The sequence below is a fragment of the Podarcis melisellensis genome, assembly GCF_964234715.1.
Source record: "Podarcis melisellensis genome assembly, chromosome: 1".
In the NCBI taxonomy this organism is placed as follows: domain Eukaryota; kingdom Metazoa; phylum Chordata; class Lepidosauria; order Squamata; family Lacertidae; genus Podarcis; species Podarcis melisellensis.
Window position 1 is genome coordinate 43,162,087 of NC_138528.1, and position 26,723 is coordinate 43,188,809.

Genomic DNA, 26,723 nt, shown 5'->3' on the forward strand with positions numbered 1-26,723 from the left:
GCAACAATCTGTAGTTTAATAAGAGCATGTATTTAAAGAAGATGAATAAATGAGCACATTAAGTTCATTTGGATATGCAGAAGATATTAAGAATAAATTTAAGGAACCACAGAAAGAGGGGGAAGGAAAGCCAAGTTTTGAAATGTCACAATGAAATGTATAAACCTGAAAAGTATACTTTAAAATAAATAAATAAATAAATAAAGAATTTGCAAGCTGCCGCAACCCAATCCTTGCATTTGAAATTCGGAAGCAAGTCGCACTGAGTTGAGCGAGCCACATTCCGCGGGGATCAAGCTCCCACGTGCTTGCCAGCTTTGGACTCGAAAGGCGCAGGGGCGCCCGGCAGGAGGGGGCGCGCGCGTGCGTGGCCAGCCGGGGAAGGCTCGGCGTGCGAGCAGGTGGACAGGGAGCGAGCGCCATTCTCCTGGGCAGGTGGGACGAGGCCAGCAGCAGGCGCGCCCCTTTGGCTCCACTTCCCCTCATGCCACCCCCCCCCCCCGATATCTACATTTACAGCTCCGCCCTGCGGGCTCCCAAGCAAGCCCCACCCCGCGCCTTCCCAGGGTCTCGCTCCCAAGCCGACCCAGGTAAGGACTGCAGCCCTCAGGAGCCCCGTCCGAAGGGAGGGGAGGGCGTGCACGTGACCGCGCGTCGGCCCGCGCCGTGGAAGCTCTACGTCACGCGAGCGGACGGTCTGTGTCCGCCTGGCAGCAGCAGCAGCACCACCACGTGTCTGTCTTGCCTCTGCAGCGGGAGGTGCGCGCGCGCGGGGCTGGGGGGCACCTGGGGCCCAGACCCGCCAGGTAGGCGTGAGGTAAAGCTGCGGGTCGGGGGTGGCGGGCAGCGGAAGGCTCTCCTTCGCGGGCGCCCACCTTCCCTCGTGCCTCCCTTGCCACTTCCAGGCGGCGGGGGGAATGGGAAGAGCCACCGACCATAAACATCCGGAGGGCGGGCGGGACAAAGCCCCGGATTGGCTCCAGGAGAGTGGAAAGGGCGAGCGAGTCGGTCAGAGTTTAGCGCCCGCGTGGCGGATTCATTCCCTCCCGCCCCAGGTTTGTTGGTGCGGGAAGTTGGGGTGCAAGTCTCCCTCCCGCCCAATTGAGAGCGAGAAGGGCTGCACTTAGGTTTGGATGTCTGGAGGGACACCTGAGCAGCGCAGCCTGTGGGGCAGGAGCAGGGCTGATTCGACGCAACGGAAGCCTCCTTGAGGTGCGGGTGTAAAAAGAATGGCAGCAAACCGAAGAGGAGCGAAGCGAGCAGCTTCCTTTGGTAGCTTTCCGTGTTCGGCTGGGTTATGCGCCTGCTGGGCGCTGGAAATGCAGCCCTCCCCGCCCCTCGCGCAAGAACCGCTGTCTCGTGCGCAAGTCCGTCTGATTTCTTGTCGGCGCAACTCCCTCCTAGAAAAGGATAGCTTTTGCAAAGGCAATGGGGTTAGGTCGCGTGATGCACCAACACGGTACCATTCTTATGGAGAGAGGATCAACATCAGAGTTGCCTTCTCTTGCTTTGTTCACCTCACATAAACAATTTATGCAGCCAATGGGGAAAGATGTTGCTTTACTTTGCTTTCCCCTTCTGATGCACAAAATATGAACTTTGTGAAACTCAGGATGAAGAGCGTGTTGGGGTGGGGGTTTGTGTCTTTGGGTACTGTGCACTGATTTACAGCATGAATTCTTCTTTAAAGTTTTGCCTTTGCTTTTTGAAATGCGGTTGATATGTGCTTGTTGGTGATGGGAACTGTTTAATGGGTTTTTTGGAATTGTTCTGATGTGTGTGTGTGTGTGTGTGTGTTTGAAAGCTTCGTGCTGCAGTGGCACAAAGAAAAGAATGAGCAAGGCCTTTGGGTGATGTAGCTCTGGTACTGAGGCTTAAACATGTCAGAAACACATTATCTTAGACATGCCAAGTGGATAAGCTGTTTGGATGCAGAACTGGGACTGGGAGTGTGCATCAAGAAAAGGAAGGCCTGAAGAGATCATGATGGGCTGGGAACTTGCTTTAAAGGAACAAGCTGTTACAGTGGTACCTCGCCTTACATCCCCCTTACAAATGCTTCAGGTTACACGCTCTGCTACCCGGAAGTAGATGCCCCTTGTTGCAAACTTTGTAACAGTGGAAGTCATGCTCCAGCAGCATGGCAGCAGTGGGAGGCGCCATTAGCGAGAGTGCACCTCATATTATGAGTGGTTCACGGTTATGAACGGACCTCCGGAACAGATTAAGTTCGTAACTGGAGGTACCACTGTACTCTACTGGTGTTGGGTTAAAAGTGTAATTGTGTTTTACGATCTGTTTTTGATGGTGTGTGTTTTAATGCCTTTTTAAAATTTGTCTGCTATTTTTCTACAGGGAAGCTGTTATTCTGTAGCTGGTTTGTACATCTAGGGGCAAATATCTTAACCTTCCTTTACCTGGCTGTTGGTGAGAAGGACAAAGGCCAGAGATGTGTGAGAGAGCTAGAAGCTAGAATCAGGCTGAGAGACAGAGCCATGCCTGATTTCTGCTGGAATCTAAGGCTGTGAGTATGGGAGAAGCAAGATCTTCTTGGGACGTTAATACTGCGAGCCCCTTCATTGTAGGCTCAGGTGGTATATAAGTGTAAATAAACAATATATCATAAAGACACCACAGTCTCTGCTGTCCCTCATTCCGCAAAATCGATTTCTGGGTAAGTGCCTGGAACCCCTGGAATCTCTCACCGCTTAGAGATTGGGGTGGTGTGCAACAATGTTATCTATTCTGACCACCTAATCTTCTAATTACCGTATTTTTCGCCCCATAGGACGCACTTTTTCCCCTCCAAAAATGAAGGGGAAATGTGTGTGCGTCCTATGGGGCGAATGCAGGCTTTCGCTGAAGCCTGGAGAGCAAGAGGCATCGGTGCGCACCGACCGCTCTTGCTCTCCCGGCTTCAGGAAGCTGTCCGCAAGCCTTGCGCGCCCGGCAGGAGCTCCCGCCGAGCGCGCAAGGCTTGGGGCGGCAGCCTGTTGCCCGAAGCACAGGGAGCCCTCTGGAGGGTGCCCCGTGCTTCGGGCGAGTGTCTGCAACCCTGCGCGCCCGGCAGGAGCTCCCGCCAGGCGCGCAAGGCTTGGGGCGGCAGCCTGTTGCCCGAAGCACAGGGAGCCCTCCGGAGGGCTCCCCGTGCTTCGGGCGAGTGTCTGCAAGCCTTGCGCGCCCGGCAGGAGTTCCCGCCAGGCGCGCAAGGCTTGGGGCGGCAGCCTGTTGCCCGAAGCACAGGGAGCCCTCCGGAGGGCTCCCCGTGCTTCGGGCGAGTGTCTGCAAGCCTTGCGCGCCCGGCAGGAGCTCCCGTCAGGCGCGCGAGGCTTGGGGCGGCAGCCTGTTGCCCGAAGCACAGGGAGCCCTCCGGAGGGCTCCCCGTGCTTCGGGCGAGTGTTTGCAAGCCTTGCGCGCCCAGCCGGAGCTCCCGCCAGGTGCGCGAGGCTTGGGGCGGCAGCCTGTTGCCCGAAGCACAGGGAGCCCTCCGGAGGGCTCCCCTTGCTTCGGGTGAGTTTCTGCAAGCCTTGCGCACCCGGCAGGAGGGCTCCCCGTGCTTCGGGTGAGTGTCTGCAAGCCTTGCGCCCCCGGCAGGAGCTCCCGCCGGGCGGGCGAGGCTTGGGGTGGCAGCCTGCCGCCCGAAGCACGCGGAGCCCTCCGGAGGGTGCCCCGTGCTTCGGGCAGGCGTGTGCAAGGCTTGGGGCGGCAGCCGCGGCTGGAGGGGGGAAATATATTTTTTTTATTCATTCCCCACCCCAAAAAACGAGGTGCATCCTATGGGCCGGTGCGTCCTATAGGACGAAAAATACGGTAGCTGAAACACCTAGGCCTTGTTTACACATCATATTAAACCTCGGTTAAACTAAACTATTGTTAAATGTGTATGGGTTGGGGCATGCTGCTGAAATCACATGTGTTTTCCTCCTCCACTTATGTTCTTATTTCAAGTCTACCTTTATTGCAAATATTTATTGTGTATTTTGTTGTTTCTTAACAAGGTGGCCATGAGGGAAAGGCTATCAGAACTCTTGCAACTCCAGAGTTGATATGATAATTTACAACACTGTACATGATGAAGAAGCAACCAATGGCCTTTGGGAATGAGGATGGTGGAAAGGCGTTGGGTGAAGTGCCTGCTCTTTACGTTCTCATGAAACAGCCGCAGATCACTGGAAAAGCTGACCAAGGAGACTTAGTTTCAAATCAAGAGGACAATGGCCTTGCAGCACCAGCAAAATCGAAAGTGAAGACCTGCCTTCCAGCAGATTGCACCTCAGGAAGCATTACTGTTACCTTAGACAACAACAATATGTGGAATGAGTTCTACTGTCGTGGCACAGAAATGATTCTGACTAAGCAGGGAAGGCGGATGTTTCCATACTGTCGATACTGGATAACAGGCTTAGACTCTAAGCTGAAGTATATCTTAGTAATGGATATTTCTCCAGTTGACAACTTACGCTATAAATGGAATGGCCATAGTTGGGAGCCCAGTGGGAAAGCAGAACCCCATGTGCTGGGAGGAGTATTCATTCACCCCGAATCGCCTTCTACTGGCCGTTACTGGATGCACCAACCAGTCTCTTTCTACAAACTCAAACTTACTAACAATACCTTGGACCAGGAAGGGCATATCATTCTGCACTCTATGCACCGCTATCTACCTCGTCTACACTTGGTGCCTGCTGACAAAGCCACAGAAGTTATTCAGCTAAATGGTCCTGATGTCCATACCTTCTTTTTCCCACAGACAGAGTTCTTTGCTGTGACTGCCTATCAAAACATACAAATGACACAACTGAAAATAGACTACAACCCATTTCTCAAAGGGTTCAAGAAAGCTGGTCTGAGCAGCAGACCTGAACATAAGGCAATGCAAAATGATTGCCCAGAGCAGAAAAGACGTAGAGTTTCTAACTTTACAAGCAGTTACAGGTGTCTCGCTGAAGGTGTTGTTTCGGATCTGAAGCAAAGAGACCTAGATGCTTCATGTAATGCTTGGAAGATGTATAAATCTTCTTTGGAGAAAGAAACACTTACTCCAGACACAAAATGTGATGCGTCTGAATGGTACAGTTACATATCTCTCATTATTGGGTATGAGTGATTCCCATCAACTGGTAATTGGAGGCTTACTGCCTGTGATGGTGGAGGTAGAACACAGCGATCATTGCTGGTAGCCATTGATAAACTTGTCCTCTATGTATTTGTCTAATCCTCTTAAAGCCATGCAAGTTGGTGGCCATTGCTACACTTCATGGTAACAAATTTCATAGTTTAACTATGTGCTGTGTCCTAAATGGTTTGGGGCCATTCTATATGGATGGGTGAAATTTATTAGAAATGGCTTGGGTATTTTGGAGATGTGTTTTGGGCCATATTAAGCTTGCAGATGAGACCTTCCCCACCAGTGAGTGCCCTGGCCTCCCTGCACCGCTTTCTGACTCAGTTAGTGCTAAGTGTGCTTATGTCGTTCCTTTGATGCTATTTGTATCTGTTATCACTACCGATAGCATGCAGAATTGGAGATGGGGGGCTAAAAAAATTAAAGCTCTGTGAAAGTACCAGCTCAAATTATCATACTCTTACAATAGTGAGATGCTGGGGAGAAACTGAAGGTGAATATTGTCGGTTCCCCTTACTTCTAAAACTCTGCTGTGGCATGTGATTGGCTGCTGTCAGATACAGAAAGTCAAGATAAGTGGTTGCTTTGGCCAACATGGCATTTTGTATCTGATGTGTGTGTGTGTTTTCCTCTGTGCCATATTGGTGTGAGTTGTAGTCCTAGAAAAAGAAGGTGGTAGTTGCCACCTAATACATGATCAGAATACTGATGGGCATTAGAGTTCTTTAATGTTGTGCTAGAATTCAGAGGGGTCAGATTGAAGTCCCAGCAGTATCCGTTTAAAGTGTTAGCTTAAAGAAGTAACTTTTAATGATTTCATTAGTAAGTGTGTGCGCAGGCTTGGGAGTGCAGGAAATAGGTTTAATTAATATGACAATAATATTAAGTAAAGTAGGCTCTTTGATTCAGTGAGACCCACATCCAATTAAGTGTGCATAGGATTGGAGCATAAAGGGAACCTGCATGCAGATGCACTTTGCCAGTTCTATGCTTGTCACTCTCCAAGTGCCTGGCAGCCAGCTGGCTGCAGTTCCCAGCTGACTGTTGGGCGCTTCGGAACCCAGTGTAAGTGATTTTGACAGGTGGGCAGGATGACCCACCTATCAATCATGTGGCATCCTACAGATGTCCTGAGATTGACAGGTAGGTTGTCCTGCTCATATGTCAAAACTGATCCACAGGGTGTGGCCAGGTCAAAATCTGACCTGTGGGATCAAAAAAGTTCCTCATCTCTGATTTAAATAAATACAGTGGTACCTCGGGTTAAGAACTTAATTTGTTCCGGAGGTCCGTTCTTAAACTGAAACTGTTCTTAAACTGAGGTACCACTTTAGCTAATGGGGCCTCCGGCTGCCGCTGCACCGCCACCGCACGATTTCTGTTCTCATCCTGAAGCAAAGTTCTTAACCTGAGGTAATATTTCTGGGTTAGCGGAGTCTGTAACCTGAAGCATCTGTAACCTGAAGCGTCTGTAACCTGAGGTACCACTGTAAATGCTAAACTAAAGCTGGCAGTCAGTCCCATTCTAAAAGTAATTATTAAAAGTAATTATTTCCAGGTAGGTACATGAGGCCAAAATTCTATGCATGCTTAATTGGGAGAAGGTCTCACTGGAACTTACTTCCAAATCAACCAAAAGAAGATGGGAATACAGAAGGGAATAATTTTGTGACACTAAAATGAAATTTGGTCTGAGTTTATAGCATCCAGAGAGACTATAGCATCCAGAGAGCCTGTGTGGTGTAGTGGTTAAGAGCGGTGGACTTGTAATCTATTGAAGTGGGTTTGCGTTCCCGCTCCTCCACATGCAGCTGCAGGGTGACCTTGGGCTAGTCACATTTCTCTGAAGTATCTCAGCCTTGCTCATCTCACAGAGTGTTTGTTGTGGGGGAGGAGGGGAAAAGGAGGTTGTTACTCCTTAGGGTAGTGATAAAGCAGGATATCAAATCCAAACTCTTCATCCAGCAAATGTATTGCTTTAGAAAATATATATGGTATCACAGGTAACCTGAATGATGTATGTATTGATTGATGGATAAAGGAAGGCTGATTTACTTTCACACTAGTAATGGAAGCTGCTAAAGCTATATATAAACTGCACAGCCATTAGGGTTTTGCATTACATAGCAATAACAGATATATAATTTTTGTACAAATGCATGATAAACAGGACAAAATAAATTTATCAGGATATTATTTAATTTCTGCAATTACATTGATCTAGTTTTTGTTTTCCTTTCTCCAGTCCAACAGCTTGTGAAAGGGATTCCCATGTGAAATCACAGCTGAACTCAAATGATGATATCTGTATATCCATTAAAGATAAGCCTGTAGATGACTATGTTTATGGGCCAAGGGTACATACAGAGAGGATACTCATGAACCGGGAAGGCACTGATAAAGCAACAGAAAAATATTTCTGTAGAGATAGAAACAAGATTTCAGAGACGCAGTTGGAGAAAAACTGTAATGAAATAGGAAGAAGAAAAGTGGACCTTGAATCCCACAAGCAACCACAGAGCGTTGCCAAAGACAAAACTTTAAAATTGGGTAGTGGGACAGTGCCTGATGCCTCCTTAAAGTGCTGTGGTGCCACCAAGAATATGACCATCTCTGTTCTTGAAGCTCTTTTGTCTTCTTATAAGACACAGAAGTCTTCTTTGAATCATTCAGTAAATTCTTTGCCTGTCTGTTTTGAAAATAACAAACCAGCTAGCCCGCTTAAAGTTGTGGAAGCAAAACATAAAGAACTTCATTTCAGAAGCAATAACACAGAGAAATGCTATTTGGGCAAAGATGCGCCATGGATAAATACTGAAACATACAGCAGCCATATGGTAACAAAAAAAGCAATGAGTTTCAACCTCTTGCCCCCTACGTCAACCATATTTATTCATGGAGGAAAAGAGAAAAATGTAGCCAAGAAGGCTGTGTTGGGAAGGGGTCTTGATAAGAAAGCAGATTATGTGTTGTTTGGTCCACCTAAAAGAGGAAGACCACGTAAAGTGATTGAGACTGAACCATCCCTGAAATTCACAGCAAAGTCTGCTATGACAAGCAATATGGGACCAGATTTTGCCAAGCCAGAGCTCGTGCTTGATTACGAGGATATAGATGGAGTCCTCTTTGCATCCTTTGCATCAAAGGTAAATCTATCATTTAAATTTAATATTGTCTAGCATAGTTTATACTAGACAGATTGAAAGTTAAATGCGCATTTCTTTTTTTAATTGTGAAAATTGCAGGTTTGGGGTGGCAGGACCTCTATGCTTTGACGCTCACGCTCTTAAGTTTCAATAGCTCTGAATGTAAGTGTCGAGAGACCATGTTGGGGATCATTAGGAAAGGAATAAAAAATAAAATTGTCAATGCCATAATCCTTTTCTATAAACCTGTGATGCAACCGTATTTGGAGAGTTCTGTGTACGGTTGTGTTCGCACCTCAAGAAGGATGCTACAGAGTTGAGAAAGGGCAACCAAAGTTGGGACTGTAGCAACTCACTGATAAGTTACAACATGTGGAGCTTTTAGCATAGTAAAAACGTGGTTTAAGAAGGGATGTGATGGGTGTGTGTAAAAATTATAGTGTGGAGAAGTGGACAGGCAGACTTCTTTCTCCCTCTCAGAATACTTAGAACCCAGAGCAATACAATGATGCTCAATGTGGGAAGATTCGAGACAGACAAGAGGAAATACTTCTTCATTCAGTACATAGTTTTTACTGAATTTTCTGTTACAAGATGAAGTGATGGCTGTCAGTGTGGATGGCTTTAAAAGGGTGAATTTGTGGAGAAGGCTATGTTAATGACATATATTAACTCCAATATCAGGGGAAGTGTACTTCTGAGTACCAGTTGTTGGGAAAATGTGAGCTGGAGAGTGCCATATTGCTCATATCCTGCATTTGGGCTTTTCATAGGCATCCAGCACACTAGACAAGATAGGCCTCTGGTCAATCAGCAGGGTGTTCTTTTTATGTACTTGTGACCTTGCCTTTTGTATGTGACCATGCAGAATTTAAAATCCGGACCATTTTATTCAGCTCTAGTATGTATTAAATCTTGTTAATATTAATTTGACTCTTGGTAGGTTGTCTAGGCCACTTTTGCTTAAGCATTTAACACTTATTGTAGTCCCTCTTTATGCACAGGAAGTTCTTGATAAACACAGACTTGATAAAATTGGGGGAAGAGAAGGACCACAGACTGGAGAAACTTCCTTCCTGACTACATATGATTCAGGTACTCTTGACACTGCATAATTGAGATGGCGCGGCCTTAGTGCAAATTAAGACTGCTAAGCAAACAGTAGGTTTTTTGGGGGTTTTTTAAGTATATCACATTCTTACCATTTGTATGTTAGAATATGATACACATTTTTTTTTTTTTGTATTTGTATGTATCAATAATACTTTTTTGTTCTATGACAGACTCTCAAATCAACCTACAACTTCTGGAAACAAAGCTCTTGGAAGATTTGAAGTCCTTCAGGCACAGACAAGTGATACATCCTAGTCTTCAAGAAGGTATGTTATCAGCAATAGATTCCGCAGCTGCTGTGATAGTTATCTAGAGCAGCATCTAACAAAACAGTTCAGCTAGCACAGTTTCGGCTGCGCAACATAACTTCTTGTCCCTCTCCTCTCTTCATGCCACCCCAAACAAAATGCTCTGAAGGGTTGAGGGAGAACCATAACCAATTTCAGGGGAATACAGAGAGGGGAGAGGGAAGTTCCACTGCACAGCCAGAAGTGACTGAGCTAGTAGAACGGTTTAGTTCAAAATTGCCCTTAGAACATAGTATTCAGATATTGTTTCTCATGTGTGTGCTCTGTAGTCCATTCAGCTAAACTTTGATGCAATGTGCAGTGGTACCTTGGTTTAAGAACAGCTTAGTTTATTAATAACTGTATTAATAATTGCTGCCTACATTTGTATTAGAGCCCTTCACCTGTGCTTGAGGGAGTTGGTGGCTTATAGATTCTCTCAGAAGTTGCCAGCCTTTTTAAACTAGTAGCACATTTCAAATTTTGAGAGTGCTGGGGGCACCAGTCATGAAATGGCTGATGTGGGGAGCATGACACAACCCAAACTGGAGAGTACTGGCGCAGTGAAGCTCTTATAATAATTGCATTTCCATACTAGAAAAGGCTTTACCTGAATTTCTGCCTGTCACAAGAACCATGTTTTTCTCAAATGCCAACCCTAAATCAAAGCCTAGGCTGCTATCAGTGAACCCACTTACCCAAGAGTAAGCTCCAGTAAACACAGAAACTTACTTCTGAGTAGGCTTAAATACCATTGTGCTTTAAGTTAACTATTCAGCAAATTCTTAATGAATGTCTGGTTTTTAGTTCCTGTACAGCAGACCTCAACCTCTTTGTGAAGTTTTCACATTTGCCTTTTTGAGGAAGTAGGGATATTTAATGTCTACCCACTCTTATTTGCTGTAGTATTTGCAGAAAATAACTCCTACGGTCTACAGAATCAGACAAACACCCTATAGGAAAGGTGCATCCTCGTTGCTAGGTTAAAACAAAAGACAAACTAAGGAGATTTCAGTAGAAAATAAGACGGGAGCAGGAAAACTACACTACAGTAGTACCTTGGTTGTTGAACTTAATCTGTTCTAGGAGTCTATTCGACTCCTGAAATGGTTCGAAAACCAAGGTGCGGCTTCCGATTGGCTGCAGGAGCTTCGTGCACTCAATTGGAAGCTGCATTGGATGTTCGGCTTCCAAAAAATGTTCACAAACCGGAACACTCATTTCCGGGTTTACGGCGTTCAGGAGCCAAAATGTCCGAGTACCAAGGTGTTCAAGAACCAAGGTACGACTGTGTATAGGAAGTGAAACAGCAACTCTTTAGGACCCTTGGATTCCTGCTGCCTGGTGTCTAAACAACTCACTTACCAATCACAGCTCTGACTCGGTCCTTGGCCAAAAACACTGAGAGGTAGGAGGAGCCATGGTGACTCATTTCAAATGAATTACTTAGAAGAGTATTTACACATTTTGTTTTATACCTTTCTTTTTAAGAGGGCTAGAGACATTTACGAAAGCTCAGAGTTTGGGAGGCCTGTCCGCAAAGACCTTCATGTGTGCTAGTTTGGCAACCACTGGCCACCCTGCCTTTCTTCATGCTTGTAAAGATCTCTAACGAGGGGTATTCTTCTTCTAGTGGGACTGAAGTTGGGTTCCGTGGACCCAACACTTAGTATTGACCTGAAATATTTGGGTGTGCCGCTTCCCCTGAGACCTTCAAAGGATTATGTATTTGGAGAAAACCAAGTGACAGATCTCAGTTGTCAAGGTAAATATAATGTATCTTTTCGAAATGTTAGAATGGTAAGCAGAGTCCATAAAACCCGGCTGCCTTTTGTTGCTGCCAGATATTATGAGAGTTTCACTTCACAAGTAATGGGGTTTCACTTCTGACCTTGTGCTGCATCACAGAACGAGGTCAGGCACAACCCGTGCTCTCCATCTGAGCTCCAGGCTGTGGGAATATTCTTGCCCTCTTCTCCAGCTTGGGACAGGGAGATGGCAGGGTATATCGTCCCCATAGTTGCATTTCAGAGAGTCTTGGAAGCCTAGTGCAATGGAGAGGGCAATCTGTGTCCCCCTTTCTAGTTCCTGCTGGAGAGGAAGACTGGAGCTTGAAACTTCATGGCAGCCAGCAGTCTCAGCACTCCCAACTCCAGAAAGCAAGGCTGGGGCTTGTTGGTTTGCAAACTTTTTTTTTTAACCCATTCATTGTATTTTCTTAGTCTTAGTAAATTACATTATCACCGCACGATGCGAACAGTATAGAACAAAGCTATAAATTATGTAAATTGTGCATCGTTAGGTCTGACTGTTCAGACGAGACTTTGTGGGGGTACATACATTTTGCCACCATATTTTTGAGGTGTTTGGAGGTGTTTGGAGATTTCTTCCCAACCTTAAAGCTTGAGAGAGATGGTACTTTCAGCTGTGCTGGGCTTCATTCAGCCGTGTTCCAAACTGCTGTGCAGCTGTAGGGAAACTCCTCTCTCCTCTCTCTCTAGATCCAAGTTTGGGAGGAAGGCTAAGGTTCATCTCTGGAGGAAAATGGAGTGCTCTCTATAGTATGTGCAACTGAAGAGCCCTCTGGGAATGAAGGATGTGACTGTTCTTATTTTAGTTATTATTTTCTAGAAGGAATTTTTGGTGGATTAACTTTGCTATTACTCAGGCCCTTGTCGCCTGTTGAGTACCCCTTTCAGTAAATGCATGTGATAATTAGTTTATAGTTGAATATATATACAGTTGTTTATAGACAGGAATATTGTGCCTCGTTAATAAACTTGCTTTGCTACCTTCATTTCTAGATACCGCCGTTTCCTTCATTTCCAAGACTGGGAAAACCAATGATTTTAGAAAGATAAAAGGCTGGCAAGGAAGACTTAACAACACTTCTAAGCAGGAAGGTAGGACATTGATTTTGTATATATTTTCCCTTCATGATGCTGCAGAAAGAAGAACTTTTGATAATTATTAGATAAACTTTTGTGAGTTTCCTTTTCTGCCAGAACTGGGATTGATGTATTTTCAGAGGTTGTGTTTGACTTCTTTCTCTATGTCATATTCTGGATTAATTCAGGTAGCATTTTAGAGGACTCACTGAAGAACCGATCTGCCTTCTGCAGTGATAAACTGGACAAATATTTGGAAAGGGAAGGGAAGCTAATGGAAAGTGTGGGATTCTCTTCAAGCTTGTTTAGTTATCCCATGGATTGCCGGATTTCATCCAAAGGTGCCAGCAGTGCTCAAGCCCTCGATAAAGTTCCAGAGAAGAAACCCATCATTACTCCATCCAGCACTTACGCTTTCAAGCCTCTTTCTCTGCCTTCCATTTTTAGAAGGAGAAGAAAAACTAAGAATAAACAAACAACTTTTCGAGGCAGGGTAAAATCTTCCAAAAAGTTTACAGTGCCTTCAAAGCAGGAGCATGATTTCTCTGCCTTAGAAAACATCAATAGGTCTAGATCATATAGCCAAGTGGATGACAATGTGCATGTGCCAGAATTTGATGGAAACATACAGAGAAAGCAAATAACTGTGCATGAAGCACAGCGGCCAAAACAGAGTATCTGTCCACTGCATTTATCTCAGATGAAACTGATGGAGCTGAAGGATTGTGCTTTGAGGGATGGGAAGCCACAAACCTGTATTACTGAAGAATGGGCAGACCTTTCTCTGGATACTTTGATCATCTCTCAGGTAAGCTTCAATAATCTTTACCATTTAGTCATTGGTTAGATATGCATATGCTAGAAATGGACCCACGTACTCACAAGTTATTTTTCTTTTGCAATCCTTTTTTGACTATTTTGCAGGAGGTGGGGAAGGTATACGTCATTGGTTTTTGGAAAAAGCATGAAAAACAAAGAGAAATACATAACTCAGTATACATATCTGCTGCATAGTAAAGAAGTTACATTCAGAAATTACAAGGCAAAACATGTCCATTTCTATTTCATTTTTATATGACCACCATGTCCTTGCAGATCATCTGCAAAATTCAGATGGGCCATAAGGATTTCTTAATTCTGTTTCACGTGCAATGTAACTGGCACAGTAAGATTAGCGTAAGAAAAGAAAGGAACTTATATTGTCTTCATGCATTAGAATTATTCATAAGTTCACGGTGTGTGACCTGTAACTTCTGGGATTTGTTTTCACATTTCTAAACCAATTTAGGGTTGTATTCAGGTGATGTCTGGCTCACAGCAGACCCATTGAAATATACGAACCTAAGTTAGTAATGTCCATGAATTTCAAAGGGTTTAGTCTGAGTAGGAGCAGGACCAAATATCACTATGTGCACATATGACTGCTATACATCCTCACGTTGCAGTACTTCAACATAAACTTCATCCTTGTTTTAAAATATTGCACTACCCTGCACTGCTACGAAGTACTCAGAGCCACAGAATCATGGAATTGCAGCGTTGAAAGGACCCTGCATTCCTGTGCAATGCAGGAATATTGTCATTTTAATATATATATATATATATATATATATATAGAGAGAGAGAGAGAGAGAGAGAGAGAGAGAGTGTGTGTGTGTGTGTGTGAGTGTGTTGATACTCTGTGCTCAGATTCAGGTAAAAATGTGGTGACATTAATTCATTTATAAGCAGGTTCCGGTGGAGTTAATGGAATTGGAAGGTCGTGCATTGCAGAATGGGAAGCCACGGACTTGCATTACCAAAGAGCGAGCAGACCTATCTCTAGCATCTCTGCTTAGCCCTCAGGTAAGTTGAAATGGCCTTTTCCTTTGCCTTCCTTTGTAACTCTCATGGAGGAAAAGGCTGTCATTGCCTTCTCGCCATGATAGCTATGCTTTGTCTCCACAGCTGGAGGCAGTACAGTGGATGCTTGGGTTGCGAACATAATCTATGCGGGAGGCACGTTCGCAACCCGCAGCGTTTGCAACCTGCAGTGCCATGTCTGCGCACGCACGGGTTGCAATTTGGCATTTCTGCACATGTGCAAAGTGTGATTTAGCGCTTCTACACATACATGACCACCAAAACCCGGAAGTAACCCTTTCTGGTACTTCTGGGTTTCAGCGGGTCCGTAACCCGAAAAAATGCAACCTGAAGCATCTGTAACCCAAGGCATGACTGTACAGTAATGCTTCTGAGCACCAGTTGCTGGAAACCACAGGTGGGAAAGAGTGCTCTTGTACTTGGCTCCTGCTTGCACATTTTTTCACGGGCATCTTGTTGGCCACTGTGAGAATAGGAAGCTGGACTAGATGGGCTGTTGGCCTGCTACAGCACGCTCTTCTTATAATTACACTTTATTTGCGTTAATGTCCTATAAAAGACCATTGCTGGGGGGAAGTAGGATTCTAATGTTCCCATGCACAAGACAAATCCATTTTATTCAACAAAAAGTGTCTGGCGAGTCTCGCAAGACTTCTTTGCGATTCTGAACCAACAATCTAGTGAATGACCCTTGTGGAACTCTGAAGCAAGACTGCTGCTTGCAGAATGATGATCAAATCGGCTTGCTTTAGCCTGCTTAGAAGAACTTCTGTGATCAGACTCTAAACAGTAGTAAGAACATAAGAAACAAATGAAAACTGCACAGGACATTCCTCTTTTTTCCTGATAATCTTGAACATTAATGCTTCCATGTTCTGTGTTTTAAAAGGCTATTGGATGTTAGCTTTCACTTTCTGTTACACATGGGGTACAATCCTGTTTCCCTTCATCTTTTGTGCATTTTTATACCATCCAGTTGAGGACAAGGTATAAATTATGTATCATAAAGTGTTGTGTAATTGACCTTATACCCTACATTTGTTCAAAATCTGTTGTTTGTAGGTTCTTGCCTAAATTCTTGAGATACATATTTGTATATTCTTTCAGCCTTCACTCAAAAGCAAGCCTACCTGTCAGATAACCAGCAGCCAAGATCCAGCACACAGTGGCACCTGCCAGCTTGGGTGTGTCTGTGCTAGTTTAGCTTCTGGGATATGCCAGCCTACACTTTCCTGCAAGACAGATTGCACATTTGATTGTCTGAAGAAAAGGGTGGCCCTGTTAAAGGGAGTTTCTGTGCACAAGAAAAGCTTGAAGAAATATTTATGTGAAATTACTGAATGCTGCAAAGGAAAAAGGGATTGGAAACTGGAGCATGTTAATAAACAGATGAGAAGCAATGATGAATGTAAGTCTTACTAGAAAAGTGTTCAAAATATTTTCAAAAACTTTTTTTCTGGGAGTTTGCTGAATAAACATTCTGGACTATCCAGGTGTGTTAAATCTTGACTTACTGTTATCAAATATAAATGGAAACTACAACAAAATGTTACCGTGGTTTCTCTGGTAAAACATCTGATTATTCTTTCTTTTGGCCTCCCCCCCCCCCCCTTCTATGTGCTTTTCTTGTCCCGTCACACCCTGTGTGTTTTGTTGCTGGTTGTTTTTTTTTTTTACCAACTGTATGTGTCTATGTACTATCTTAGGTTGGGGATAAATAAGCTGCTTTTGGAACACTGACACGTTCATTCTAAGCCATGGTTTGGTTTACCATGATGCGTGAACCAGGCTGGTGTGGTGACCTGACGTTATTTCAGTGATATGGTTCCATTTCTGTTTTACATGTGTGTTCAGAATATCCTTGCTAGGGGAGTCATGGATTTCTAAATGTCACTCGCTACGTCTTCTTTTTTCAGTCTTAGATGAGGGTGGAGGGGCAAAGAAGGTGCCATGCCTGCCTTTTAAGTTTCTATGATCAGCAGTGAATTAGAGGACTGTTCCTCCAACACCTGCCCTACTGGCACCCTTTAGTGCTGAACCCTTACACTCCTGGCTTCCTCCCATGGGTGAGCACCCAGTCATCCTACAGATTTCATCCACTCTGCCCTCCCATCCATCTCTGTGGCATGGATTTCCCATACCTTTTCTCTTGCTCCGTTTAGGATGCTTTTCACCACTGAGGGTACTGCCGCTTATTGCATGTTTCAGTCTTTCCTCCCCTGTCTCTCACATGAAAGGATGCACGTACAATTATCATGTTACTCTTTGTGGTGGGCTTATCCATTTTTTGGAAGATATATATGCTGGATCTGCAACACAAGGACCTATTTACAGTGCTATTTTTCTGGAAAAAGAGGCGCCTGAACTCGCCATGAACACCTCCCTTGTTCTCTTAGAATGGCAATGGTGCTGATGTAAGAATTATTGAGACCCAGGGTGTCCTTTCTTAAAAAATTAAAAAATCCCAATACCGATTGTCTTGAACCTTTGGCTAGAATGTATTAGGCTTGATTCGGTTTGCCTGCATTTTAGGACTCCTACGCTGCATTCCTTTCCTATCTCACCCTGAAAGTGCCACAGATGGTCACTCAGGGTGTTTTGCTATGTCTGTTTTGAGTGAAATCCGGCATCTCCTTGAAAGTTTCCAAGGAACAGATAGGGACGGGAATCTCAACAACCCTGTTGAAGGCCTGGTTGCTAAGGAAACAGTGAGAAATGGCCTGAGCAGTTAGAGGCATCCCAAGGTAACTGAGTGGGTGATAGAGCCATGCGTGTTTTACTTCTCATGACCTTTCTGGATGTATGTAGAAGGATGTTTAAGAGTGTTTTGATATTTTATTCTTCTTCGTGTGCTGTACACATTCACAGTCCTTACGAAGCCTTCTTTAAAACACCTTTCATTTTTTTCCTTCAGTTTTTTTGGCATCTGCATACTTCAGGGACCCCCTAAGCACACGGATCCCTCCCTTCCCTCATGGGCTACAAAACAAACGCCACTCATGACTGAGAATGGGTAATGGAATGATTTCAAAAAGAATGCCACTTTCAGTGTCTTCTTTGTTGCGCTAAATTTCAAAGCTCTTGCTTGATATTAATTGGAGTCTTGTGATGTGACCTTCGCTCCTACTTGTTGCTCCTTTCCCCGCTTTTGCCTAGTTTATTATTTACTAGAGGTAAAATGAACAGCACAGGATTTGTTTCAGTTCTTTCGCTGCTATTCCAGTGATTAGAGCATTAAAGCTGCTTGTTATCTTTCCTTCAGCAGTCTGTAGTGCAGAGCCAGACCAAGCTGTTATGGATTTGCCATTGCGGGTGAAGGAAGAAGGGGACATGTTTATTCCTGACAAAAGTGCAACTGCTACAAAGACTGCTCCAGACGACGTGGATGCAGGGGGAGAATTATTAAGTGGGGAAGCTTTATTGCATCCTGACATTCCATCAGACACGATATTGGCAGACCATTCATATGTTTGCAGGAAGCCAAGTAAGACAGTTAAAGTTAAAGAGAAGCAGCATGTGAGGTACCTTGAAGGTATGTCAGATGAGGCTGAAGATGGTTTGCAAACTGACGTTCCTGTGTGTGATACATTACAGAAAAGCCCCACACGTCAGGAAGAGGCTCCGCATATGAAATGTTCAAATGGGGAGCAAACACACATTGCCCAAATGCAAAGGCCCATGACTGATTCGGAAGGACCTAAGCAGACACAGCCAACGTTGTTTGGTAAACTGCAGCGGATTGTAAGCATGAGCCATACAGAAAAGCAGCGGCAGAAAAGGGCCAAATCTCTTCAGAGTCAGCAGCAAAATCAACATGACTTTGAACTGCTAAGGAGGCACTGGAAAGAGAGGGGTGACTCCATGCAAATAGAAAATGTCAAGGAAACAGAGAGAGGAGAGCTTGAGATCTGCTGTACAAGGGACCAGAATTACACACCAGGAAAGACGTGTGTGGATAGTGCCCAAGAATATCTTCCTAACAGTAGTGCTAATGTTCAGGAAAACTGTAACATTTCTTGCTATAAAAAAGGTCTTTCTGGTTTACGGGGAGAGAATCAAGCTTTTAAGGATGACCTTGCTGAGCCCAACAGAACTTGGAGCAAATCATCCCAGAATCCAGTTGCTAAATGCTTAGAAAAAAATGCATCTAAAACCAACTATTGGAAAAATGGTCCTATGTCATTTGGTATCACCAAGGATGATATAGGAAATGGTGAAAAAACAGATGATTCTGCAGAGGAAGATATTGATGGGAGTTCTGACCACCAGATTGAAACACTGGTGAGCATCCCACACCCCTTTAATTTGTAAAACAAATCTGGCAGCAAAATGTTTTTACTATAACAATTTATTTGCGAACCATGGAAACCACTGTGACCAGTTGAGATTGCTGCTGTCACTTGCCTTGGATCTTTGGGTCCAAGGTGTGTGCGTAAATTTTCTACTGTTTGTTTATACTAATTTCTCCAGTTTTACCATCCAAACCTAACTTTCCTCACAGAATTTAAACTTCTTGCAAAAATTCTGTTGTTGAGAATTTAACTTCCTCTGTGGTTAAAAAGTGTGTAAATATTTTCATGACTCAGTCAGAAATTGGAGTGTATGGAGTCTTGACAAATGCCACAGATGAGTTTTGTTTTGTGGTAGTTTGTTTGTGGTACAGTAGTTCAGTTTCCAGAGCTGAAAAACGTTCCAAACTCAACTGTCCATCTTGTTGTATCCCTCCAGGTAAAGAATACCAATTGGCAAGGAGAGTGCAGTTCTGTCAAGCTGGAAGAAAAAATACCACATTTGAAAACGGTGGAGGCCAAAGAGTCAGAAATCACAATATACAATACCAAATTAAAAGAAAATAAGTTGCCAGCACACCCTTCAGAGTTCCATACTGAAAGTATCATATGTGAGAGTAGTGCTACTACTTCAGAGATGGTCAAAATGAATGCAGAAATTGTAGAGCGATTATCCAGTGATGCTCCCATCGTCCATCCTGATGCTGTATCGTTAGATCACACCTATAGCATTACAGCGATGTACAACAAGGAACATCATGTTAACTGTCCTGAAGAAGCTCCAGGTGATATTTCTCAATCGGTAAGACTCAATTTGTTACTTAATCTTCAGAACACCAAAGTTAAATAATTTTATACACCTTAACAAGTTGTCGCAACTTTACATTAAAACAGTGATCTTTATTACCATTCTTCAGTTGTACCCTGAGCAGCTGTAAACATTAATGTTTGGGCAATAGGCCAGTTTCCATGTCACAAATAGCAAATGGTTTACCATGAACACATCTCTCTATGCTGGTTGCCTCCTCTCTGCTAGCACATGGAAGAAACACACCACATTCTGAGTTTGAAATGAAACATTACCTGACTGGAGCTTCTCTGCAGGACTGAGTTTAACTGCCTTTTTAATGTTCTGTTTCAGAATGGAAGGGACTCCAGTCAAGGTGACAAGAAAATGAACACTGAACCTGGAGAGTTTTCAAAGAAAAGTATTCTTACTACAGCAGCTCATGCCCTACTTCCTAGACAGTTGTAAGCAAGTTTTTTAAAGCAACAACAACAAAGACACGCCAGCAAATGGATTTTTAGCATAGTGCTATTTTTTATTATGTCTAGTAGATATAGTTAATTTTAATGCAGTCCAAGGCTCTGCTCTGTGGTTTATTTGGTTCACACAGTGAGACTTTGCAATGATGCGTCATCCAGAAGCCCTTTTTAAAATATACTTAGCTCATAACCTTTAGGACAGGACTGGGTAACCGTTTTGGCTGGAAAGGTGGCCTGCCCTCTGAACCTCTTTTCAAGGATGCAATGTAGAACGTCAACCTTTGCAACCACAGCTTAAATTCAGCCCTTTTTGACCCCTCTACAGAGCCCTTCCTCTTCCAACCCAGAGCAATCAAGTAGATAGCTGAAGGGCTGGATTCACTGATTGAGAAAAGAAATCTAATGTCTCGTAAGAAACTGCAACTACACAGCAGACGTGGCACCTTGATTTGTAATGTGGGAATTCCTTCCTGCTATGATTGTGCACACTTGTAGGCTGAATTTATTCCCTGGTAACTTGGCTTGATGATAGACCACTTGCTTGGTATGAAAAAGATTCTTGCCATCTCCACTTAAAAGAATCAGGAGATCAGAAAACCTCAACCTGGGACCAGTCCTGGGCTAGATGGGCAAATAGCCTGATGTGCTGTTTCCTAATCACTAATGTTAGTACTCAAAGATTAAATTTTAAAAAATAAAAAATATTATCAGCTATAAAGGGCACCTTTAATTTGTATGTTAGTTCAAATTATATTTTTGAGAGTACTAAGAGCCTAAGATGTGCTGTTTCAGGCAACCTTTGGTTCATTCATTTGTTTACTTCAAGAGACTGAGTAGCATGCACAGCAGAATAAGAAAGCAAGAAGGGCACAGCAGAAGGAGGGGACAGAGCAGGGACATTTCCTGTGTGACCAGAGCACAACTTCCTGCTCCTTTTGGCACAAAGAAAGTTTTCTTGCAGTTTTGATTGAGGTTAAGCTATTATCTGAGCCAGATTGACTTGTGCAACTAAACACAACTTCTCTTTTTAAATCCTTCTAGGCATCTTACTCATGACTCTTCAAGTAAAGTGATGGAAAAGTCCCCTAAGGTGAATATACATTTCTTTTCTACTGTTGTGTCTTTGTGGCATGTGTATTCCAGCTGAAATATACATTGACTGGTAGTGGGTTGTTGTTGTTTTTTTAAATTACTTAAGGGCATTGTTTGTTTTATGTGCGTGCCATGAGACAGAATTGGTAGTCAGGCCCTTTTCATTCTCCCCATCCCGCTTGGTGACCCAAGTGAGAATTCTAGCTGTTGCGCAGTAGCCTGTGTGGCTCCTTTTTTTTCCAGTGTTGCACCTTCAAAACCAAACAGCTGTTTAGCTTATTCATGCATTCCCATCCAGCATCTGGCAAGCTTTGTGGAGACATGCAGAAGCCCAGGTTTGGGGGATAATATAAAATCCCAATTATTTATACCAGTCACTGTATATTTTTTTCCTGTCTGGTGAAAGTGCTATTTCTTGTCCACAGCCATCTGGACTCTGGAAAAGAGAACCAAAGAATTGGACACAAAGCATGACTTCTTATCGCCCGAATCACACAGCAGATGAACAGCGTCGGCGTAAGGAAATGAAAGAACTCTTTGAAAAACTGCAGGGGGCCTTGGGATTGCAGAGCACTCCCAGCATTGCCAAGCGCATCCTCCTTGAGCAGGTAGATGGTTCATCATTTAGCATTATGTGGAAGGAAATGCCTCTTCATCAAGAGAACTTGATTTTTAACAGCAGCAAGATGAAAAATCTTAAATTGAAAGATATAAAAAAGAGAGATACAAAAAAAAATTGGGGGGGGGGGGGTTTCTAACGTGCCACAGCAACTCAGCTCCATGTTGGACAAATGCATCTGGCTTAATTTTCTTTCTCTGAGTACATTAGGCAATTAACTTGGCACATTGCCAAGATAATTATTTCCACCAATAGCATTTTTTGCCTTGTCTCCTCTGTCCCCAGCTGAAGCTTGCTCTGCTAATATACACAAAGGTCCTAATATTTTTAATGCAGCTGATTCGCTAACATGTCTGCAAAGTTTCTGCCATTGCTTTGTTTTTAGGGTGCTTTGAGAGTAGAGAAGAGAAGCTGTCCCCCCCCCCTGTATTGCTCTGGGATGTAAAAATGACCTCTTTGTCCCTTTCCAGGCCACTGAAGATATCCAGAGGCTAAGAGATCAGGCAGACCAATTGACAAGCCACAAGAAGTTCCTGTTGTGCAAGCGCAACACCCTGATTCGTAAAGTGTCTACACTCTCAGGTGAGATGACTTCATGGACAGGTTTTCTTAAAAAATAAACAAAACCAAACATACATGTAGATGAAGAAAGAAATTCCATCATAGGAGAATACTAGGATGATTCAAAGTGGTTGGGATGAATTGTTCATGTAGGATTCTAAGGATTATACTTTCAAAGACGCAAATGCTATTAAAGATGTTCTGCTTGCCAACTATATCCTTGCGTGCCATGTGTATTGGAAATTGTACTAATCTTGCACTATGAAATACTGTATTTTGAGCTAATGTGTGTTTTTGTTCCTTTGAACTGCAAAGTGAGCGATATCCAACTCTTTGTTTTCTCTGTAGGCAAGTCACAGGAAGCGATCTTGAAGAAGTTAGAATACATTTTTACAAAGCAGAAGGCACTAGAAGAACAGGAGAACCAGAACCAGCAAGATATGGTGGAAATCATTAAAACAGCGAGAACTACTAGTTCCACTGTGGAAAACAGCCCCTTTTCTCTTTCTAGAGAGACAAAACCGGTAATCCTGGCCAACAGGCATACGAAACCATTGATATGTTCCAAGAACAGAAGCAGTGTCACAGGTAGGCTGCAGAAAGGAGGCGATTTTTATACAAAGTGAAACCAAAATCCCCAGGGCATTCTGGGAAGCAGAGATCTGATGTGTACCTGAGTGGAGCAGCTCCTTTCCCACACTAATAATAAACAGTCTAGTTTTGCTTGCAGAAGTGTGTGGAGCCATCCCATAAAAGGCAGCTTGGGGCCTCCATCTCATTGCCAGGCATACAGCATCCTACCCCAAGCCTTTCACTCAAAGGAAAGACATAGAGCTACACACAGGAAACTAAGGAAGAACAAGCGGCTGGCTGTTCCTGGGGAGGTGCAGAAAGGCATCTCCTTAGAGTGAACAGCTCGGCTGGGAGAGGGACAGGAGGAGCAGAATTATACTGATTCCTATAAGGTGGCTCTGCACACTGCTCTTGTGGCTTGTGAATTGCAAGGAGGAGGAGTTTGGATTTTATACCCCGCTTTATCACTACTCTAAGGAGTCTCAATCTCCTTTCCCTTCCTCCCCCACAACAAACACTCTGTGAGGTGAGTGAGACTGAGAGACTTCAGAGAAGTGTAACTAGACCAAGGTTACCCAGCAGCTGCATGTGGAGGCGCGGGGAAGCGAACCCAGTTCACCAGATTACAAGTCTACTGCTCTTAACCACTACACCACATTTGTGTTTTGGTTAATCATCATATAGGACACTTCTGTTCCTTTTTGCAGTTGATCTCTTATAGTTAGCATTTCTGTTTTTCAGATGGAATAAAAGCTTTTAGGCTTTTACTTTTCAAACAGTAGCCTCACATGCTATTTAACAAGCCCCTTTGAACCAGGGTGGACCTTTTTTGACAGATCTGTGATACGTTCGGGTGGGGGGGCTTGGGAATCTTACAAGTATCCCTCCAGGCTTTAGCAGTGCCAAAGGTTGCTCTTTAGATCCCATTTCCTCTCTCACCAGTATTCTAACGGGCCTATCTTTGTTTGGGCTTACTTACAGAAAATGAAGACTCCTTAATGATGCCAAGGATAGTAAATGTGGTGTCACTGGCTACTGAAGAAAATACAAAGGAAATAGAAATAGTAAATGTGGTGTCACTGGCTACTGAAGAAAATACAAATTTACTCCTGGATTTAAATAAGAAACCTTATGTAACTCTGGATACAGATTCCCAGAAATGCTTACCTTCCATGCAGATAGTATTGCAGGAAACAACTGATTTTCAGTCTGAAGGAAATGCGGAACCGTCTTCCAGAAAACACAGGGATGCTACTGGAACAGCTCAAGTTTTTCTTAGCGAAAAAGAAAACCGTTTTCCACAAATAGTAAATGGATCCAGTATGAAGGGATCCCCAGAATTATTTGCAACAAAACTCTTCATTGAAGAGTTAAGTGGAAATCGGGTTAGGTTAAAAGATATATGCAAGGGAGATGAGGGACAAAAGTCAATGGATTCTTCATTTCAGAAGCTACAGATTAATGAACTCAAGGACTCTGGGGTAGAAATGGAACTGCAAAAAGTAGCCTCTGCAATACCTGAACCAGCACTGGATGCAAGTGATTTAATGGACCTAAAGAATGATGGCACTGATAAAACACTCACCTCACTTCTGAATGAAATTGTATCCCTCAATCGGCAGCTGAATGATGCAGCCCCAGACAGATCAAAACTTCCCAACTCCCCAAGCACTGAGTTTTCTCTGGAAGGTATGGGAAACTGCACGGAATCAGCTGCTGCAGCAGCAGCAGGCTTTCACTTTCAGTTTGGCAAATTGGGTGAGAGCTATAAGGACCTCTGTTTTGTGCAAGAGAGTAGTGGTTCTGTAACTCCACTCCTGCTTCAGTTGGAAGACGATGATCTCACTGATGCTGACAGGAACCTGAGAGATCCTTCATCTGAATCGGGTGTTTTCAATCTAATGCCGGACTCTGAAGTAAAGGACCCAAATTGTAACATTTCAACAACTAGTGGGAGAAGCTGGAAAAATGTACCATGCATGGCAAAAACTACAAATGTGTCTCTTCCAGTTCTGCAGATGAAAACTAATATGGAACCTGGCCACCTTGACACACAGTGGAAGCCCATGCCCAAACTGGCACCCTTTGGACTAAAAAGTGCAAGCTTCCTATTAGATTCAGGAAGGCAAAACACCAGGATGATGCCTTTGTTGGCACCTGTTGGTGCAAACGTGTCATCTGTTGATTTAAAAGCTGCCCATTCAGCAGTCAAGGACAGGTCTATAATGTAACACCTACATTAGCAACTGTCCTTGCAAAATCAAAATAGTACTGCAGCTTTAATTTTAAACATATTGGCAGGTGCATGCCCTATTTTCTCAGAAAACTTCAACACATACATGGATTGAAGGTCGTATGGTCCACTTTGAATAGAGGGGTTTGTGTCTAATTTATGAAGCTAGGTGATCTTTGTGAATGGTCTGATTAAGGATACACTAAATTCCTAGTAAAAATATTTGGGTGAGCCAAAATTAACTAATGATATAGCTCTATATCATTATAGAGCTATATAATTATAATTAGTTTTGTAAAAAATCAGAATGACTTTGTCACATGTTCTCTTCGGGAAGTGGAACAAAAATTTAACATTTAGTTATAAATTTAAAAATAAATAAAAATCAGTGGGAGTGTCATTTCCCAGCTCGCCCTCAGACTACAAATTTATATGTTCCTCTAAACTTTCATTTGCCAATCCTCCCTCTCTTCTATCATTTTTAAAATGTATGCAACCTAGAGAGAGGACTGACTATATTTATTCGTCCCAAACTTCTTCCACAGTTTACTCAAAAGAATGGTTATGCTCTAAAGAGAAGCATGTTTGTATGCATACATAAGTCCTGTCATCTCACTATATAATTTATAAGACAAACTAAATCCTGTCAAGTGGGAATTGGGTCCCTATACTACTCCACATTGCCGTGGAGTTTTTGCAGATTGTTATTACCTCAACTATATGAGCAGAGCTGATTGCCACCTTCCCAATATGAGGGCCAGGGGAAGAGATGTGCAATTGGCTCAATTCACAGGATTTAAGTATTTACATGTATGGTGCAGTCACATGAAATAACATGACAAGTTTGGCAGCTTCCACATGCCTGTGGTTGTGTCTGAAGGAGGCCATATTTTTAGGTAACAATCAGTGTACTCTTTGTTCATTGCTTTTGGCTGGTTCCTCCTCCCTCTTGCCAAACTTCTGATACCAATTTAGTTGCAAAACTGCAAACTGTTTTACCCTGCTACAGGTAAATTAAACAGTTTTGATCAGGTTGTTCAACAATAATTGTTATTTGCAAGATGTTTCAAATTCATTTTGTAAGCGACAGCAAAGAATCTATAGAAACTCAGCTTTGAAATGTAAAGTAAAGGTATTTTGTAGTTTTATACAATTCATTCTTGTAGTTTTGCTAATGATTGAAACTTCAAGCCAGGAGGGAGTACTGAAGCAGAGTTAACAATTAGTACTTTTTCTTCCAATCATAAATCATACCAATAAATGTGATTTCCTTTTGATAGCCTACTCCTGAATAGCAAATTCAAAACAAAGAATCTTCTGAAAGAATACCTACCTTGTTTCATGCTACAGTTCCAGTTACATTTTGCTTTTGTGCAATTAAGTTTAATATAAGGGTCCTTCCCCTCAGAGTCACATCCATCACACTACACATTTAGGGCAGCTTTTGTCTTTTCTAGCAAATTTTCTTCTCTCAACTACTCTGCTTAATTTTGAATATAGCTATATAAAACGTTGAAGGTAAGATATGTATTATGTCAGAAGGTCAGCGGTTCGAATCTGCACGACAGGGTGAGCTCCTGTTGCTCTGTCTCAGCTTCTGCCAACCTAGCAGTTCGAAAGCATACCAGTGCAAGTAGATAAATGGGTACCACTGTGGTGGGAAGGTAA

General features: G+C 43.4%; 1 protein-coding gene and 1 long non-coding RNA gene across 10 annotated transcripts; one reads left to right on the forward strand and one right to left on the reverse strand.

Moving 5' to 3' along the window:
- On the forward strand, positions 1 to 26,332 carry LOC309381076 (uncharacterized protein). Of its 9 annotated transcripts, none has more exons than XM_081931496.1 (19): positions 1 to 590; positions 2,356 to 2,524; positions 3,999 to 5,070; positions 7,371 to 8,271; positions 9,276 to 9,366; positions 9,555 to 9,650; positions 11,305 to 11,436; positions 12,476 to 12,574; positions 12,748 to 13,367; positions 14,288 to 14,404; positions 15,530 to 15,830; positions 17,685 to 18,703; positions 19,151 to 19,513; positions 19,853 to 19,962; positions 21,019 to 21,067; positions 21,495 to 21,677; positions 22,159 to 22,270; positions 22,598 to 22,837; positions 23,804 to 26,332. In XM_081931496.1, the coding sequence occupies exons 3-19, from the start codon at positions 4,070 to 4,072 to the stop codon at positions 25,051 to 25,053; spliced, it is 6,684 nt and encodes a 2,227-aa protein (XP_081787622.1). In that variant the 5' UTR covers positions 1 to 590; positions 2,356 to 2,524; positions 3,999 to 4,069; the 3' UTR covers positions 25,054 to 26,332. The 9 variants fall into 9 exon arrangements, with proteins under 9 accessions (XP_081787622.1, XP_081787623.1, XP_081787624.1 ...); XM_081931497.1 differs by lacking the exon at positions 1 to 590 and adding an exon at positions 665 to 817; XM_081931498.1 differs by lacking the exon at positions 1 to 590 and adding an exon at positions 665 to 812 and having other exon boundaries at positions 2,361 to 2,524.
- Positions 18,880 to 24,516, reverse strand: LOC309353177. Its single transcript, XR_014161730.1, has 5 exons — positions 24,408 to 24,516; positions 23,990 to 24,096; positions 23,802 to 23,857; positions 19,795 to 19,898; positions 18,880 to 19,192 (listed from the first exon to the last, which is right to left on the reverse strand). It is a non-coding gene; the product is annotated as an uncharacterized lncRNA (long non-coding RNA).
- Positions 26,333 to 26,723: the final 391 nt, after the last annotated feature.